The sequence below is a fragment of the Drosophila rhopaloa genome, unplaced genomic scaffold (assembly GCF_018152115.1).
Source record: "Drosophila rhopaloa isolate 14029-0021.01 unplaced genomic scaffold, ASM1815211v1 contig_185, whole genome shotgun sequence".
Taxonomy (NCBI): Eukaryota; Metazoa; Arthropoda; class Insecta; order Diptera; family Drosophilidae; genus Drosophila; species Drosophila rhopaloa.
The window spans coordinates 355,795-371,314 of NW_025335067.1; the positions used below are offsets into that span (position 1 = coordinate 355,795).

General features: G+C 38.9%; 1 protein-coding gene across 6 annotated transcripts in view; it reads right to left on the reverse strand.

Annotated features, from left to right (window-relative positions):
• LOC108048806 (four and a half LIM domains protein 2) overlaps positions 1-15,520 on the reverse strand; it is a 43,721-nt gene that overhangs the window by 6,533 nt on the left and 21,668 nt on the right. For 3 of the 6 annotated variants that reach the window (XM_044459261.1, XM_044459260.1, XM_044459259.1), the window contains 3 exons: positions 13,567-13,767; positions 12,486-12,660; positions 3,943-4,112 (listed from right to left, as the gene is read on the reverse strand). In XM_044459261.1, the coding sequence (XP_044315196.1) occupies positions 3,943-4,112; positions 12,486-12,660; positions 13,567-13,767 (546 nt within the window). Of the gene's footprint in view, positions 1-3,942; positions 4,113-5,593; positions 5,826-8,846; positions 9,028-12,485; positions 12,661-13,566; positions 13,768-13,999; positions 14,229-14,279; positions 14,632-15,520 lie in introns of those variants that run through there. The other 3 variants (XM_044459262.1, XM_044459263.1, XM_044459264.1) reach the window with 3 other exon arrangements.

Here is a 15,520-nt window from a genome sequence, read left to right on the forward strand (position 1 = left end):
CGTCGGATTGATTGGCCAAAAATACAACCCATAGAAAATCCCAACTTCCTAACTTTACAAACACCAAAGTTATGGCATTTCGGATTAATCAGTTATATATGTGCTATAGGATATAGTCGGCCGATCCTTATGAAATTTGGTAGGTCGGATTGATTGGCCAAATTTAAAACCCATAGAAAGTCCCAACTTCCTAACTTTACAAACACGAAAGTTATGGCATTTCCGATCAATCAGTTATATGGCAGCTATAGGATATAGTCGGCCGATCCCGGCCGTTCCGACTTATATACTGCGTGCAAAGGAAAGAAGGGTGTGTGCAAAGTTTCAATTCGATAGCTTTAAAACTGAGCGACTAGTTTGCGTAGAAACAGACAGACGGACAGACAGACGGACAGACAGACGGACAGACAGACGGACAGACGGACAGACGGACATGGCTATATCAACTCAGGAGGTGATCCTGATCAAGAATATATATACTTTATATGGTCGGAGATGTCTCCTTCACTGCGTTGCACACTTTTGACCAAAATTATCATACCCTCTGCAAGGGTATAATTAGGTTTAAAGTTAAATCTGAAAAACACACCAAAGATCCTTATGAAATTTGGTATGTCGGATAGATTGACCAAATAAAAAACCAATACAAAATCCCAATTTCCTAACTTTAAAAACACCAATGTTATGGCATTTCCGATCGTTCAGTTATATGGAAGCTATAGAATATAGTCGACCGATCCTTTTCAAATTTGGTAGGTCAGATTGATTGGCCAACTATAGAACCCATAAAAAATCCCAACTTCCTAACTTTAAGAACACCAATGTTATGGCATTTCCGATCGTTCAGTTATATGGCAGATATAGAATATAGTCGATCGATCCTTTTAAAATTTGGTAGGTCAGATTGATTGGCCAACTATAGAACCCATAAAAAATCCCAACTTCCTAACCTTAAAAACACCAAAGTTATGGCATTTCCGATCGTTCAGTTATATCGCAGCTATAGGATATAGTCGACCGATCCATATGAAATTGGGAACGTCGGATTGATTGGCCAAAAATACAATCCATAGAAAATCCCAACTTCCTAACTTTACAAACACCAAAGTTATGGCATTTCCGATCAATCAGTTATATGGCAGCTATAAGATATAGTCGGCCGATCCTTATGAAATTTGGTAGGTCGGATTGATTGGCCAAATATAAAACCCATAGGAAATCCCACCTTCCTAACTTTACAAACACCAAAGTTATGGCATTTCCGATCAATCAGTTATATGGCAGCTATAGGATATAGTCGGCCGATCCTTATGAAATTTGGCAGGTCGGATTGATTGGCCAAAAATAAAACCCATAGAAAATTCCAACTTCCTAACTTAACAAACACCAAGGTTATGGCATTTCAGATCAATCAGTTATATGGCAGCTATAGGATATAGTCGGCCGATCCCAGCCGTTCTGACATATATACTGCGTGCAAAGGAAAGAAGGGTGTGTGCAAAGTTTCAATTCGATATCTTTAAAACTGAGAGACTAGTTCGCGTAGAAACAGACAGACGGACAGACAGACGGACAGACAGACGGACAGACAGACGGACAGACGGACAGACGGACAGACGGACAGACGGACATGGCTATATCAACTCAGGAGGTGATCCTGATCAAGAATATATATACTTTATAGGGTCGGAGATGTCTCCTTCACTGCGTTGCACACTTTTGACCAAAATTATAATACCCTCTGCAAGGGTATAACAAGAGAGAACGCTATAGTCGAGTGCCCCGACTATCAGATACCCGTTACTCAGGTAAAGGGAGTGCGAGGGAGATGGAGACAGAAACTTTGATCACGCATAACTTTTTAACGAATAATCCGATTTGAAAAATTTCTTCTACATTTCGATAGGTATTGATAAACACAATAAAACTGCATTTTTACTTTTCCGAAATATTTAAATTTTTAAAATCGTATATAAGCTATTGTGGGCGTTAAAGAGGGCGTGGCACCTTTTTGAAACAAACTTGCGCTGCGTAGGAACTCCTAGAATCTGCATGCAAAATGCCAATCTTCTAGCTTTTATAGTTTCCGAGATCTCAGCGTTCATACGGACAGACAGACAGACAGACAGACAGACGGACAGACAGACGGACAGACGGACAGACGGACATGGCTATATCGACTCGGCTAGTGACCCTGATGAAGAATATATATACTTTATAGGGTCGGAAACGCTTCCTTCTAGCTGTTACATACTTTTGCACGAATACAATATACCCTTTTACTCTACGAGTAACGGGTATAACAAGAAAGGAAAGCTAACTTCGGGCGGAGCCGAAGTTGATATACCCTTGCAGAATACTCTGTAAATTATATTCTCCAAAATTATTCATATGATGCATTCTTAATACTCATAAAAAATCCCAACTTCCTAACTTTAAAAACACCAAAGTTATGACATTTCCAATCGTTCAGTTATATGGCAGCTATAGGATATAATCGGCCGATCCTTATGAAATTTGGTAGGTTGGCTGGCCAAATATAACACCCATAGAAAATGCCGACTTCCTAACTTTACAAACACCAAAGTTATGGCATTTCCGATCAATCAGTTATATGGCAGCTATAGGATATAGTCGGCCGATCCTTATGAAATTCGGCATGTCGGATTGATTAGCCAAATATAAAACCCATAGAAAATCCCAACATTCTAACTTTACAAACACCAAAGTTATGGCATTTCCGATCAATCAGTTATATGGAAGCTATAGGATATAGTCGGCCGATCCTTATGAAATTCGGCATGTCGGATTGATTAGCCAAATACAAAACCCATAGAAAATCCCAACTTCCTAACTTTACAAACACCAAAGTTATGGCATTTCCGATCGTTCAGTTATATGGCAGCTATAGGATATAGTCGGCCGATCCCGGCCGTTCCGACTTATATACTGCGTGCAAAGGAAAGAAGGGTGTGTGCAAAGTTTCAATTCGATATCTTTAAAACTGAGAGACTAGTTCGCGTAGAAACAGACAGACGGACAGACAGACGGACAGACGGACATGGCTATATCAACTCAGGAGGTGATCCTGATCAAGAATATATATACTTTATAGGGTCGGAGATGTCTCCTTCACTGCGTTGCACACTTTTGACCAAAATTATAATACCCTCTGCAAGGGTATAACAAGAGAGAACGCTATAGTCGAGTGCCTCGACCATTAGATACCCGTTACTGAGCTTAACAACTTAATATAAATATGCCTTCTTGTATGTTTTTCGCCGCTCGAATTAGCACCTTGGCCAGCTGTTCCAAAGTCATCCGTTAGATGGCGCTACGGGCGATGAAAGGCTTAAGCGTTTAATGGGTTTATGGGCGTTAGAGTGGGCGTGGCAAACTTTTATTAGGCCAATCGATAGGTATTGACGAAACAAATACAATTAAAATTTTCATAATAGCATCAAAACTGTGGCCACAGCTTGTGGCTTGTGGGCGTCAGAAGGGGCGTGGCACCATTTTGAAACAAACTTGCGCTGCGTAGGAACTCCTAAAATCTACATGCAAAATGCCAATCTTCTAGCTTTTATAGTTTCCGAGATCTCAGCGTTCATACGGACAGACAGACGGACAGACGGACATGGCTAGATCGACTCGGCTAGTGATCCTGAACAAGAATATATATACTTTATAGGGTCGGAAACGCTTCCTTCTACCTGTTACATACTTTTGCACGAATACAATATACCCTTTTACTCTACGAGTAACGGGTATAAATATTTTAGTTATAAGGTTTTTGTAAACATATTTTAGTATAAATCCATAAAAGCCTTGGGAAAAGTCTTTTTGAAGGAACTAGTCAATAAATTATAGGTACATTTCCCTGTCCTCAATCGAAATTCTGAAAAATCGTGTTTATTGCTGCCAATATCCATATTTCCTTACCTTATTGCACTTGATGCAGCGCGTGGCGAACTTCTCCTCGTAGCAGCCGGCGCAGTAGATCTCCTGCTCCCGCGGGATGAAGGACTTGGTGCCGATGGCCGTCTTGCAGACGCAGCAGCAGAAGCAGTTCTCGTGCCATTGCCTGGTTTTGTACTCCATCTTCTTGGTACCTGGAAGGAGAAGAGTGAACGGGGGGTGAAAATCAATCCAAGTCGAAATCAATTTCCGCCTTTCGAAGGCCTTGAACCTTGAACTTTGTCAACCCACTAACCCAGCTCTTTATACTATCAGTTCCGTTTAAGGAAAAAGTCAATTTCAGAGAACGACAGATTGAGGCCAGAGTCAATCAGTGGATGGAAGACAATCCGTTTCCAATATAGAAACAAAAGCTTTCCTTTGTTATGTCAGCCAGACATGCAACTTTTTTCCACAGCGGGGGTACCTGTCACGTCTCACCCAAATGTTTTTTTCGGGTTTTCAACATTAATTGTTATGCAGAAATTACGCTAATTTTTGGCTAGTCCTGCGACAAAAACAATTCTCCATTTGATTTAGGGCTATATGACAGGGTTAGTGGCCCATATAAACCCTCGAGGACTTTGCTCTCTTCTTAATGGTTTTGCTTGCTTTTATTTATTGCGTGTTTGAAATGTTTGTGGCCAAAAATAAGCAGACAAAAGAGTTAAGGCAACATTTCCCCGCTGCGGGAAAAATAAGGTCTGCTAGAGCGGGTAATTGAGTGGAAATGTCGACTCTGTCGTCTGCAAATTATTCTTTAATTCACGGTTGCCAAGCAAGACAATTGAGGAAAGTTAAGGCAGTCTCGGGAAAATTAGTTCTGGGAGTTGTGCTAAATTGCTTTTGGAAATTTTCATAAAAAGTGATATTAAATTTCACTAGACTTTAATTAGAAGCAAATTATTTGTAACCATTTCAGTTGTATCATATGCCTGACTTCAAATTTAAAACAAATGTACTGAAAAATAATTTTTATGAAAGTTTATGCTTTTTAATGAGCGCAAACTACTTATAAATAATTTAATGGGTAATATATTAGAAAAAAAAGAAATGCCAATATGTATTTTAAATTTAGTTTCCTTTAAATGACTTTTAAAATATTTTGTTGTAGTAATTCCATTCTCTTGCTTTTATTAATTAAAACTTACAAATTGTTTTCCATTAAAAAGCCATTAAGTAAAATTTTTACACTTTGGCTTATAATATAAAGATTAAATAAATTATTTAAAAAACGAAAGGTATCTAAATATAAAACCAAATAATAATTATTCCAAAAATGTTTTTGACTTAAGCATCTTGTAAATCAAATCACTTACTTTGTGTTACTGTTTTCTTATTTAAATTTTATGGGTTGTATTTCTCTATTAAAAAGCCAAGTTAATGGACCCTAGATTTATCATGGAACGGATTAGTTGTCTGGCTTGTTTGAGAGACCCCCTTAAATGGCATCCATTACTCATCCTCATCCATCGATGGCGATGACGCTATAAGTTCCGTCACAAGCCAGTGGGCGGTTCCTTTCTTCTGGCCAATTTGAATAGTTTTCGGACAATAATATTGATAAATTATGATGTCTCATCCGTCGTTAATTAACATACGCCCGATTTGAGAGTGTATAGACCGCCTGTGTTACCTGCTTTGCTGGCACGCGGATCGCCGAGGCGACAGTAGTCGCCCAGTTGGCAATAGAAGTTGCGGTTCTCCTCCACGGCGGATGCATTCGGCAGGAACATGCTAAGCACGGCGATGTCCTCATTGTTATCCTTGGCCTTTTTGATTCGCTCGGCCCCAATGGTTTTGGTTTGCAGATGAAGTCGCGACTTCATCCGCGAACTTAGCACATCGACGTCGGTCATGATCGAGGGCTATTTGTATATTTTCCGGGTTAGTTCACGGATTGGAAAGTGCACCCAGATAAATGACTTCGGTTTCGACCTGCCTCCTATCACCCGACTACTTTCTTAATAAGTCACGAAAAATGCAATTTCATTGATGCCATCGCCTAAAGTGGGTCAGTTTGGGATCGAAGACCAGCTATAAAACTCATTTAAGATATTCCACACCAAACGCCGAACACTATCTCAAAACGATCTCTGGAATTAAGTAGAAAACAAATTTGGCGACGCCAAGTCTCTCTCTTTTTTTCACCCATAGATCTGGTATGATCTCAAGGCGTTGTCTCTATGACATCATTTACCAAATAACAAGTTTCATTAAACTTAGCGAATGCTTATAAATAAAGTCCCAAGCCAAATTGGTTATAATGGAAATGAAACAACAACGGTCTATCATAAATCATTAAATAATTAACTTTTTTTAAATACAACAAAGCCAACAATTTGTTAAATTTCATGAGCAATATATATACTTTTTTTTTGGCCAAAGCTTGTGCGCAAATTGAAGCAGGAAATTGTCCAAGCTGGAGGCGCACAGGAAGCCCAGATTGGAATAGAATAGATTAGAGTGGAATAATAACAATAGAAACCCACACAATTGGGAAGATGTAGTAGATAGATAGCTCAGGAATTTCGGAGTAATCACCTTTGGTAAGCAATTGGGTCGATGATGTAAGTTTTGAGAGGAAATTGGAATATGAAATTCTAGTGTTAAACACGACTTTTTAAGAAGAAATTAAAAGAACAAAAAAATGATTATTAAAATTAAATGCAAACATCAATAGAAAACGTTAAATACATTTATGCCAAAAATTTACATTTGTTTAGCATTCCATAAATAAAAATTTAAATAATCAGAAAACTTCCACTGCTACTCATCATTTTAAAACATAGCATTAACTAATATTTAATTTGACGTAAGGATGTGAAAATTATCATTTGCAATAAGGCAAATTAAACAGAGCTTAACGATTGAGTACATATATGTTATTTAGGTAAACGAATAATCAAATGGCTTCCTATATGTACTGCTTAAGACTCCCAATCTACTTTAAACTCATTTTGCAAACTCAGTTGACCCAAGAGCATATCTCATCAGTATTGAGTTACCAACTGGAACCACAGCATTCGTATGGGTTTCTACGACTTTATTGCGGCCAAATGGTGAGGCATAAATAACGTTTATTTATAGCGACCAGCGGGTAACATAATTATAACTAATTGTGATGGGTTGTCAACTTGGCACAGTTCAAAGGCATCGCCCACTGGAAGATTGCAGCTCCGAAGTGACGCCTACAACGAACGATCGCCTTTTGAGGGTCAAGTGGCGAGGCATTGAGCCATTGAGACAATGATATATTGACAGGTCGCTGACTGCGAGAGTGACGGCGCTGATTGATGGCATTTGCATTGCCAAAGCTCCGAAAATGAAAGTGGACTCGAATCGGATTCGGATATGTCAACCTAAGCCCAAACGCAAAGCGCGACAGAAACCGAAACCAAAAATGAAACCCTTACGTCGTGCATGGTCTGCATTTTTAATTGCAATTGGAAACCTTCAGCAGCGCAAATATCTCACACATGAAGAAAATTGTATATACAAAGCTATCTGTGTTGTTTTCTCATTCAAAAGTTATATACATATTTAAAAAGGTATAAGAAAATATTTGTATTTGTGCAAAGCATAAAGAAACCACAATTTTAATCTACTACAAAATATTTCCATTAATAATGAATAAATTCTTTTATGAGTCTAAAACAAATAAATACGGAATTTGTCACTAGTTTTTGTATGGGATTTAAAAGAAACAGTTCGTATGAAGCTTATAAAATTAATATATTTAAATATATAAGTATTACATGGAATTGATGGGAAACTATATAAAATTGAACAGAATGAGAATATTCGAACATCAAGCTAAACTGATCTGTTTTCTTATTTTTTCTGTGCATTGAGAGAGACTTAATTTAGCGGCTTTCGGCTAGCAATATTTGATTTCCACTGCGAGATCTTTGACTTTGACCCGCCGCAGGGCACAAAATGCTGGCTCACAAGTCGAGATTTATTGGCTGTTAGATTCGGTGAAAAGAGAAATTGGATTTGCTTGTTTTCGGGCCTTTGTTTTGATAAGAGCAACGGATGACATCGGTTGAGCGGGATCGAGTATTAGCGGTCGCATATGAGGGAGTTTTTAATGGACCCACAGATAGGATCTTTAATTAGCCAGCAAGTTAAGTGGACTGCCCCAAGGGAATTGTCTGAATCACTCGCACCGCAATTAACGAATTCAATTGAAAAGCATTTGGAAATAGTTTCAAGCGATTTCATTTCGATTGATATTCAATTGCAATGACAACAATAATAATGGAAAGAAATTCCAACTCAATTGCGTGCATATTCATATGTCTCTGTTGCTGGTTTTCATGTTTGGCTTCACATGTTTTCCCATTTCGGCTCGAATTTAAATGTGGAACGCGTCGAATTGGCCATCGCTTGACACTAAATGCAGCCAAAATGGGTCCAATTTCGTTTCCGGTTTTGGTGGCACGAAATTTCTTTGGTTATTTATGAATTTGACTTGATATCGAAATGCTTTTTTTATGGAAAATAGTAAACCCGAGCAGAGGCGGTACGAGTATCTTGATTTGGTTGCTGGGGTGACTTGCAGCTGCAACCTGAGGATTGTGCAATGTGTGTGTTTGAGTGTGGGCCGCACGTTACGTATACGCCCAGGATGTGTGAGCGTGTGCAAAGTGAAAACAGACGTTAAGTATACGCAATGTGGGTCGCAGGGTGTTCGCTACTTCCTCGAAATAACCCATTGTTGCAATTTACAATCTAGGAAAACAGAAGCCATTTGGGTACACTTTTCAATATTGTTTACAGGTGAGTTCCTCTAAACAACAATATGTTTATAATTGGAGACTGGCACTGGTTTCTTTTAATCAACACCGCCGTCTCTCAACTATAGACATTAAATGCGGAAATACATTATTTCTGTTGGTGTTTGGTTCTTTTTATATCGATATGATCAAAGTTTATGCATTAAAATTGCATGCAACAGTTGCGCCAAACAAAACAAATACACTGGCTATATGAGATTGGTATTGTAGCGAATTCTTTTATATCCGCGGCACATTCCACGCGCTTTGAAAGCCGCTTTGAGACTGAAAAACCGAGTCGAGGGCCCCCAAACAAAACAGACAGCGGAGTTCAAAGAGAAAACCAGCCGAGAGCAACGAGTTGTATTTTGTTGAATCGAATTGAGCTGAGTGAGCAAGTGAATTGAGTGGAATTGAAGACTGTTTACTGGAGAGGCGGTACCTGTTGCATGCCGATGCCGCCTTCGACAACAGATCGTCTTGTTGCTTTGAAGCCGACAAGCTGAAACAGCTGCACTGCCGAAAAATAAGATCATTTGGATTGGCAACTCATAAAAAGGGTTCAACTAAATACAAAACACACATTTTTAAATAATTAATGACCAGCTTTTAAAATACATTCCTTGCATAGGCCAAGATACAGATTTCAAGTTTTCGTTTTCTTATAAATACAGAGCTCATTATTTTAAAAATGCAACATTTTGTTTGTTTGTTTCCCAAAACTGTATACATCATGATTTATTTCAAAGAATTCTAAAGATTTCCTGAATGATAGCAGTCTTAAGATAATTTTATTGAGAGCATCCTTCTAAGTTTGTATAATAATATTTATTTTAATAAATATATTTCTCATAATTTGTTTTATTATTAATACAGTCCTCATTTAAAACATATTATTATGTTTATTCCTTAAAACTGTATACATAAGTATCTGTTTTATAAGGTTTTAAGGTTATCTGGTGATTTTCTGAACGTTAGCATTTTTAATATCATGTTATTCAAACCAAAGGTTATAATAATATTTATTTAAATAAATATTTTGGTAACATATTTTTAGATATCAGTCGTTTTAAAATATTTCTCTATGTGTGGAACTTGGCAAGGCAGTCGAGGTGCCATTTAGAGACTTCCATCTCCCGATCTCCGCCCGCTGGCAACCGGGTGAATATTTGTGAACTATTTTGACTGATGGAACCGGCCCGGGAGGAGACTGACGAACCCGCCGGCACATGGCACTTGATTTAGCCTCAGTTTATGCAGATTACCCTCGGTTATGAGTGTGGGCACCCATTATGCACTGTGCTTTGCCCGGGACATGGGACATGTCAACTAGACCTAGAAGTCAGACTGGTTGGTTGCATGGCCGCAACGCCCAGTGGCATTTCGGCTTTAATCAAATAGGAAATAGTTGCAGTTTTTAATCAATTCTGGCCCGATTTGGAGCGACTGAACATTGTGCTCCTAGGGCGTCGCGGAATGAAGTTAATTTCGCTGGCATCGTTTTTGATTAATTCGTTCGAGTTACGGAAATGGCTCGACACGCGTTGGATGATCCCATAGAGCGTGGGATTCCCCTCAGTTCGCTACCAACAAATCAATCAATTGAAAGTCAATAAACAATCGAAATTCATTAGAAAAATGTGCAAGTAATTGGTTAACGACAGTTCAGGTTCGGTAAAGTGAAAAATATTTACAGTAATGCGGAAAATTGAAAATAAAATGGAAAGTTATTTTTCGGTTGATCAATTAATATTATTCTAAAACCTTAAACATCAGAAGATGCATTTTATTAAAATTACCATACAAATGCAATAACAATTTGTCTGTTTTATTATTTCTTGTACAAAACAAATCTATAAATTCTTATACTTCAGCCAAGCAACTAATTCTCATTTCTAGTTTTATGTACTCAACCCAAAATGAAAGTCTCATTCGCTTGGTGCCAAAAACCAAAATCTATTTAATTCTTCCCGCTGATTCGCAATGTTTTGCCGCACCTCCGCCTCCGAAAGCAGCATAATAATCATTTTTCATTCTAATGAATCCGAACGAAGGCAATTTAAAAACCACAAATCAGAGGGGAAAAAAGAAATTAAAATCCCAAAAATCTTTGCTTCGACGACGCGTGTCAGAGAGAGTAGATAAATCAGAAGAATGTACGAACATTTATGGTTATTTTCATTTATTTTGTGGTGAGTCATGCTGCAGAATTGGAATGGACTCAATGGGGGATCTAGGCGATCTAGGGGATCTGGATGGGATCTCGTTGTGACATGGTAATTAGCCAGTATTTAGTATGCACTTGATTAGTTGGGACCCAAATTGGTCACTGCCGTGTTGACTGTCAATCCGAGATCCACCTTTGACAAACAGCAGAAGCGGAATCTCTCAATCCGAGTTGAAGTGTGTGGGATGCGCTGACATTGAAATAACTTTTCGCAAGTGCAGGAAAATCAACAATATGATAATATTAACTGCTTCTGGCCTGTTCTACACGTAATTGGCAACGCGTGGTTGGCAACCTTGCGTTAACGCGAAAGTGTCACGGCCCCCTTGGTGTTTTGGCCAAATTGGGAACGTTTCGGATCGGCTAAGATCGTATCACATTGTATCGTATCGTATCGGGTGTTGGTGTTCGCTCGGAACTGATCTGCGGCATTTATCGGCCATAAATTTATCACTCGCTGACAAAGTCAATGTATTCTGACACTGTTTGCCTTTCTGTCATATTTATTTGCGCTACAATTGAAAGCGGAGCAGACACCTTGTCTGAACGGCTGAAAAGCGGGGTGAATGGGAATGGGAATGGGGTTTTTGGAGAGCGGGTTCAGGGTCTGGCGTGGGCAGGCTCTGTTGGCCCGTTTCATTAAAGAGTCTGAGTCGGAGCACAGGTGACAATGAACTTGCAGTTGAGACATCAACGCACTTACGTAAGCAGCCGTATCTTTGCATCTCGAAACTGGAAGCACTCGAGTGTGGCAGGTTCGTTAGATGGAATGCAAGGCTTGCCAACCTCTCAGATACTTTTGGGTGGACCACTTTTTGATCGCTATAGAATTTTTCAGGAAACGTCAGCCTTTTGTTGTTAAAGACGTAAAATGTGTAGCACTTTATCAACCATTGATTTTAATGTATAAACTGGTTTTTAAGTTCATCACTCTTTAAACTGCCGCAAATTTGGTTTATTTGTAACCTCTTTATAGCGTAATAATATTTGTTGACCTTGAAATGTTTTTTTTCAGTTTTATAGTGGCTTTTAAATAGGTATTCGGTTTATTACTTATACGTGCAGTGGGACAACCCTATATATTTGTAATCAGTTGATTTATATCTCAGATTTATATGACATCCAAAAGTAACTATTATAGATACAACCACGAAGGCACAAAATAGATCGAATATTTAAGTAATTTCAATTTCTAGATTGAATCGGTCCACCCTAATCCCCATAAACGCAACTTGACCAACAAAATAGCCAAGCAATGGCAATGAATTTCCTTGCGTTGGTTTTATAAATTGATCAAGTGCCTGCGATATGGAATGGGTATCTGTGCGAACCAGTTTCTGGCAGACTAGCTCCCGATTATATCCATTCTACAGTTAACAATTAGCAATCCCTAACGGTAACAAGGAGAACTTGAATTTCGAGGGGCATCTTTAAGAGAAAATTGGCTTTCGTGCTGCCATTTCTCCGCCACCGCCCGCAAGTATGCCACAATATTCGTTGATTTTCTTGAATTTTCTTACCTGCGCGAAAAACTTCGCCGCAACCATCGCAACGGGAGGCAAACTGGGCATCGTAGCAGTTTCCGCAGTAGATCTTATCCGCCTTGGCTCCAAACTGCTTGTCCACCAGCGACAAATGGCACTTGAAGCACAGGAAACAGGCCTCATGCCAGTGCTTGTCTTTGTAGGAAAGATCCTGGAATTGCAAGATTATTAAATTGGATTAGATATGAGATAAAACTGAAGGTTTTTACTTAAGTGTCGCCTTAACTCCATAAACACCTTTATCTGGTAATACCTTTATTATTCTCTGATTTTATTAATTGAGTGCCATTAAATTATTTATTGTAAAATGGCTAACCAACATTCCATTCAACATTTTGCAAAGTGCTATTTCATGAATTAGAAAACTACTAAATTGTAAAATTTATATTATTTCTTGTTTATCAGGTAAAAAATATTTATTTTTTTAGTTTAGTTCATGGTATGTTCTACAAATTTAAGTTCCGAATGTAAGCAATTAATTTGGATTGCAATGCAAAACCATGACAAGGTTCCTAATTTGTTATAAAATAAGATTATAATTTCTTAAAATCCCTTTATACATTCCCCAATGAGAGCAAGGTTATTTAAATTTTCGTCAAGCTATTCCCAAAATGTTATTACACATAAACTGCAGAATTCCTTCTCGTGTTGCAGTTGTCAGTCTATTTTTAAAGTGATAATTAAAACAAATTATGGCTAGACGCATAAAACTAATCTCATAAAATCATGTTGGTAATAAAAAAAGACACATAGATAGACAACAGAAATATAAAAGTCACATTAAAAATCAAAGTTTTTTTGCTTTTGATAAACTGTTGTAATCTAAAGTATTTGAAATATTTATTGATTTCTTTTTGGTTTTATGGGCTGCACTCCAAACTGGTTTTTAATTTGCCAAGGGAAGTGAGCAGCTCATATAATCTTTCGGTCTGTGTGTCTGTCGCCCTACTTAAAGGTTATTAAATGTTTTGACTACCCACATACGGCCATAAATTCGGTTTACGAACGGTTTATGTTTATACAATATATATTCGTTTAATGTTATATATTCACGTACCTTCGAGTCGATGCCAATGATCTTGTTGCACTCCTCGCACGTATTGGCGAACACGTTCTCGTAGCACTTGATGCAGTACGGATGGTCGTCCCGGATGACGTAACGCTGTCCGGTGAGGCTCTCGTCGCACTGCCAGCAGCAGAAGTGTCCGGAGTGCCAGTCCTTGTCCATGGCTTTTGTGTACTCGCCACTGAAAATTAACTGCAAGCACACACAGAGATCGGGGTATATAGTCGGTGTATCGGTTCACATCACATTCGAGGGGCATAAACAAAAAACAGGGGGGATATCACATAAATCGTGTATTTTGGGTATATGTTTTTCTGTAGTTCTCGTATTGTGCAGTGTGATTTTGGTACATATGTTGTCTTGTGGTTTCTGGTTGTAGTGGCACTGGTTGCAGTGCGTGTACTTAGATAGACGTGGTGGATACCTTTTAGTAAACATTTTTGCCGAGGAAAGCAGAGTAGTAACGTGTGTCGTTTTGTAAAAGTTCGATATGCGAGAGTTTTCTTGGGATAGTATACATATATGTATATATAGTTTGGAATCATTTTGCTTGGAATGTAAGAATGTTTTCATTTTGTACAACAAGTATATTGGGATGAGATCGGACAAAGACCACGAAAATTGGAATGAATGTGGAAGAAGAATATCGTTACGAACTGCCACAAAACTGTGCTGGGACACACATGACACAGGTCACCACCTACCCCCTTTCCTCGATGGTGGCGTCCACCTCGACCTCGCTGATCTGGACCTCGGATTCGCGCCGCTTCGACGACTTCTTGACCTTTTTCGTGCTCTTCTTCACTTCCGTTTGCACGGTTTGCATAATTTCCACGTCCGCCATCGCGCCCGCTATCTCGCTCGCTCTAATGACCGACTGAACTTTCTATAATTATTGTTGTTTCTTATGGATTTCAGAGTGGTGTCTGTATGGGTGTTTTAGTTATAGTTTTATTTGTCTAGTTTTGTTGTGTGTATTTTCGATCGATTTCGGGAGGAGTCCAGCACGGTATGAACTTTGCCGAGTCGGGATCTCAACTGGCGCAGCGGTTTCCGAAAATGTTTTTCAAATCGCTGGCTGCTGCACCGCTTTCAGTCCGCTCTGTATCTAGTTTCGCCACCGCCAAGTGTAAAAATAAAATCTCGGAGAGGAAAAGAGAACACTGCGATCTCAGGGGAGATCGGCAGAGATCTTGGGAATATCTCTTTTTTTCGGAGCGGAGAAGACGGGCGGCTGAATAATTGCAGTAGACAATGTAAATATCGCCAATGATTAACGGCATTATTGAATTTGCAATGCGATTGGGTAATTTTCTATTTGATTTCGGCCAATTTGCATGCATTATTTCGTTCGCGTTTCCCGCTAAAAATAGTAAATGAAAAATCCAACGCATTTCAGGTGCCAAAAGGTGTGGGCGTAAGGCGGTCCACCTGCCGCCGGTCAAAAGGGGTGTGCCACCGCCCTGGCCAACCCCCCTAAAATCATAGCCCCGCGAAAAGTGCTTGTCAGAGTTTTAAAAAATTTTCAATTTTTCACCAAAAGAAATGTAGTGGTAGTGTGTCTTCTTGTTGTTGCTGGCGCTTGTGCACACGACACACAAGAAGCACATTCAAACACTCGCGTAAATGGAAAACCTCGGAAAATTCTCTTTCTTCCCACACTGCACTACACACGACACGATCGCTACGCAGTGGAGCATAAATCTATATTGGATCGGATCTAAAACGATGATCTGCGTCTGGCATTTTGGATTATCGCACCCCTGCGGTATTTTCGTATTTTCCAATAGATTTCCCTAATTGATCTCCAGCCCCTACATTTTCGTATTAGTATTAATATATGGAATTTATTTTCGCATTCCGATATTTCTTGATTTTCTGGCATTACAGCATTTGGCATACAGACATCATTGAAATGCCAATGGGCAAAAATGTTTACTGAAAT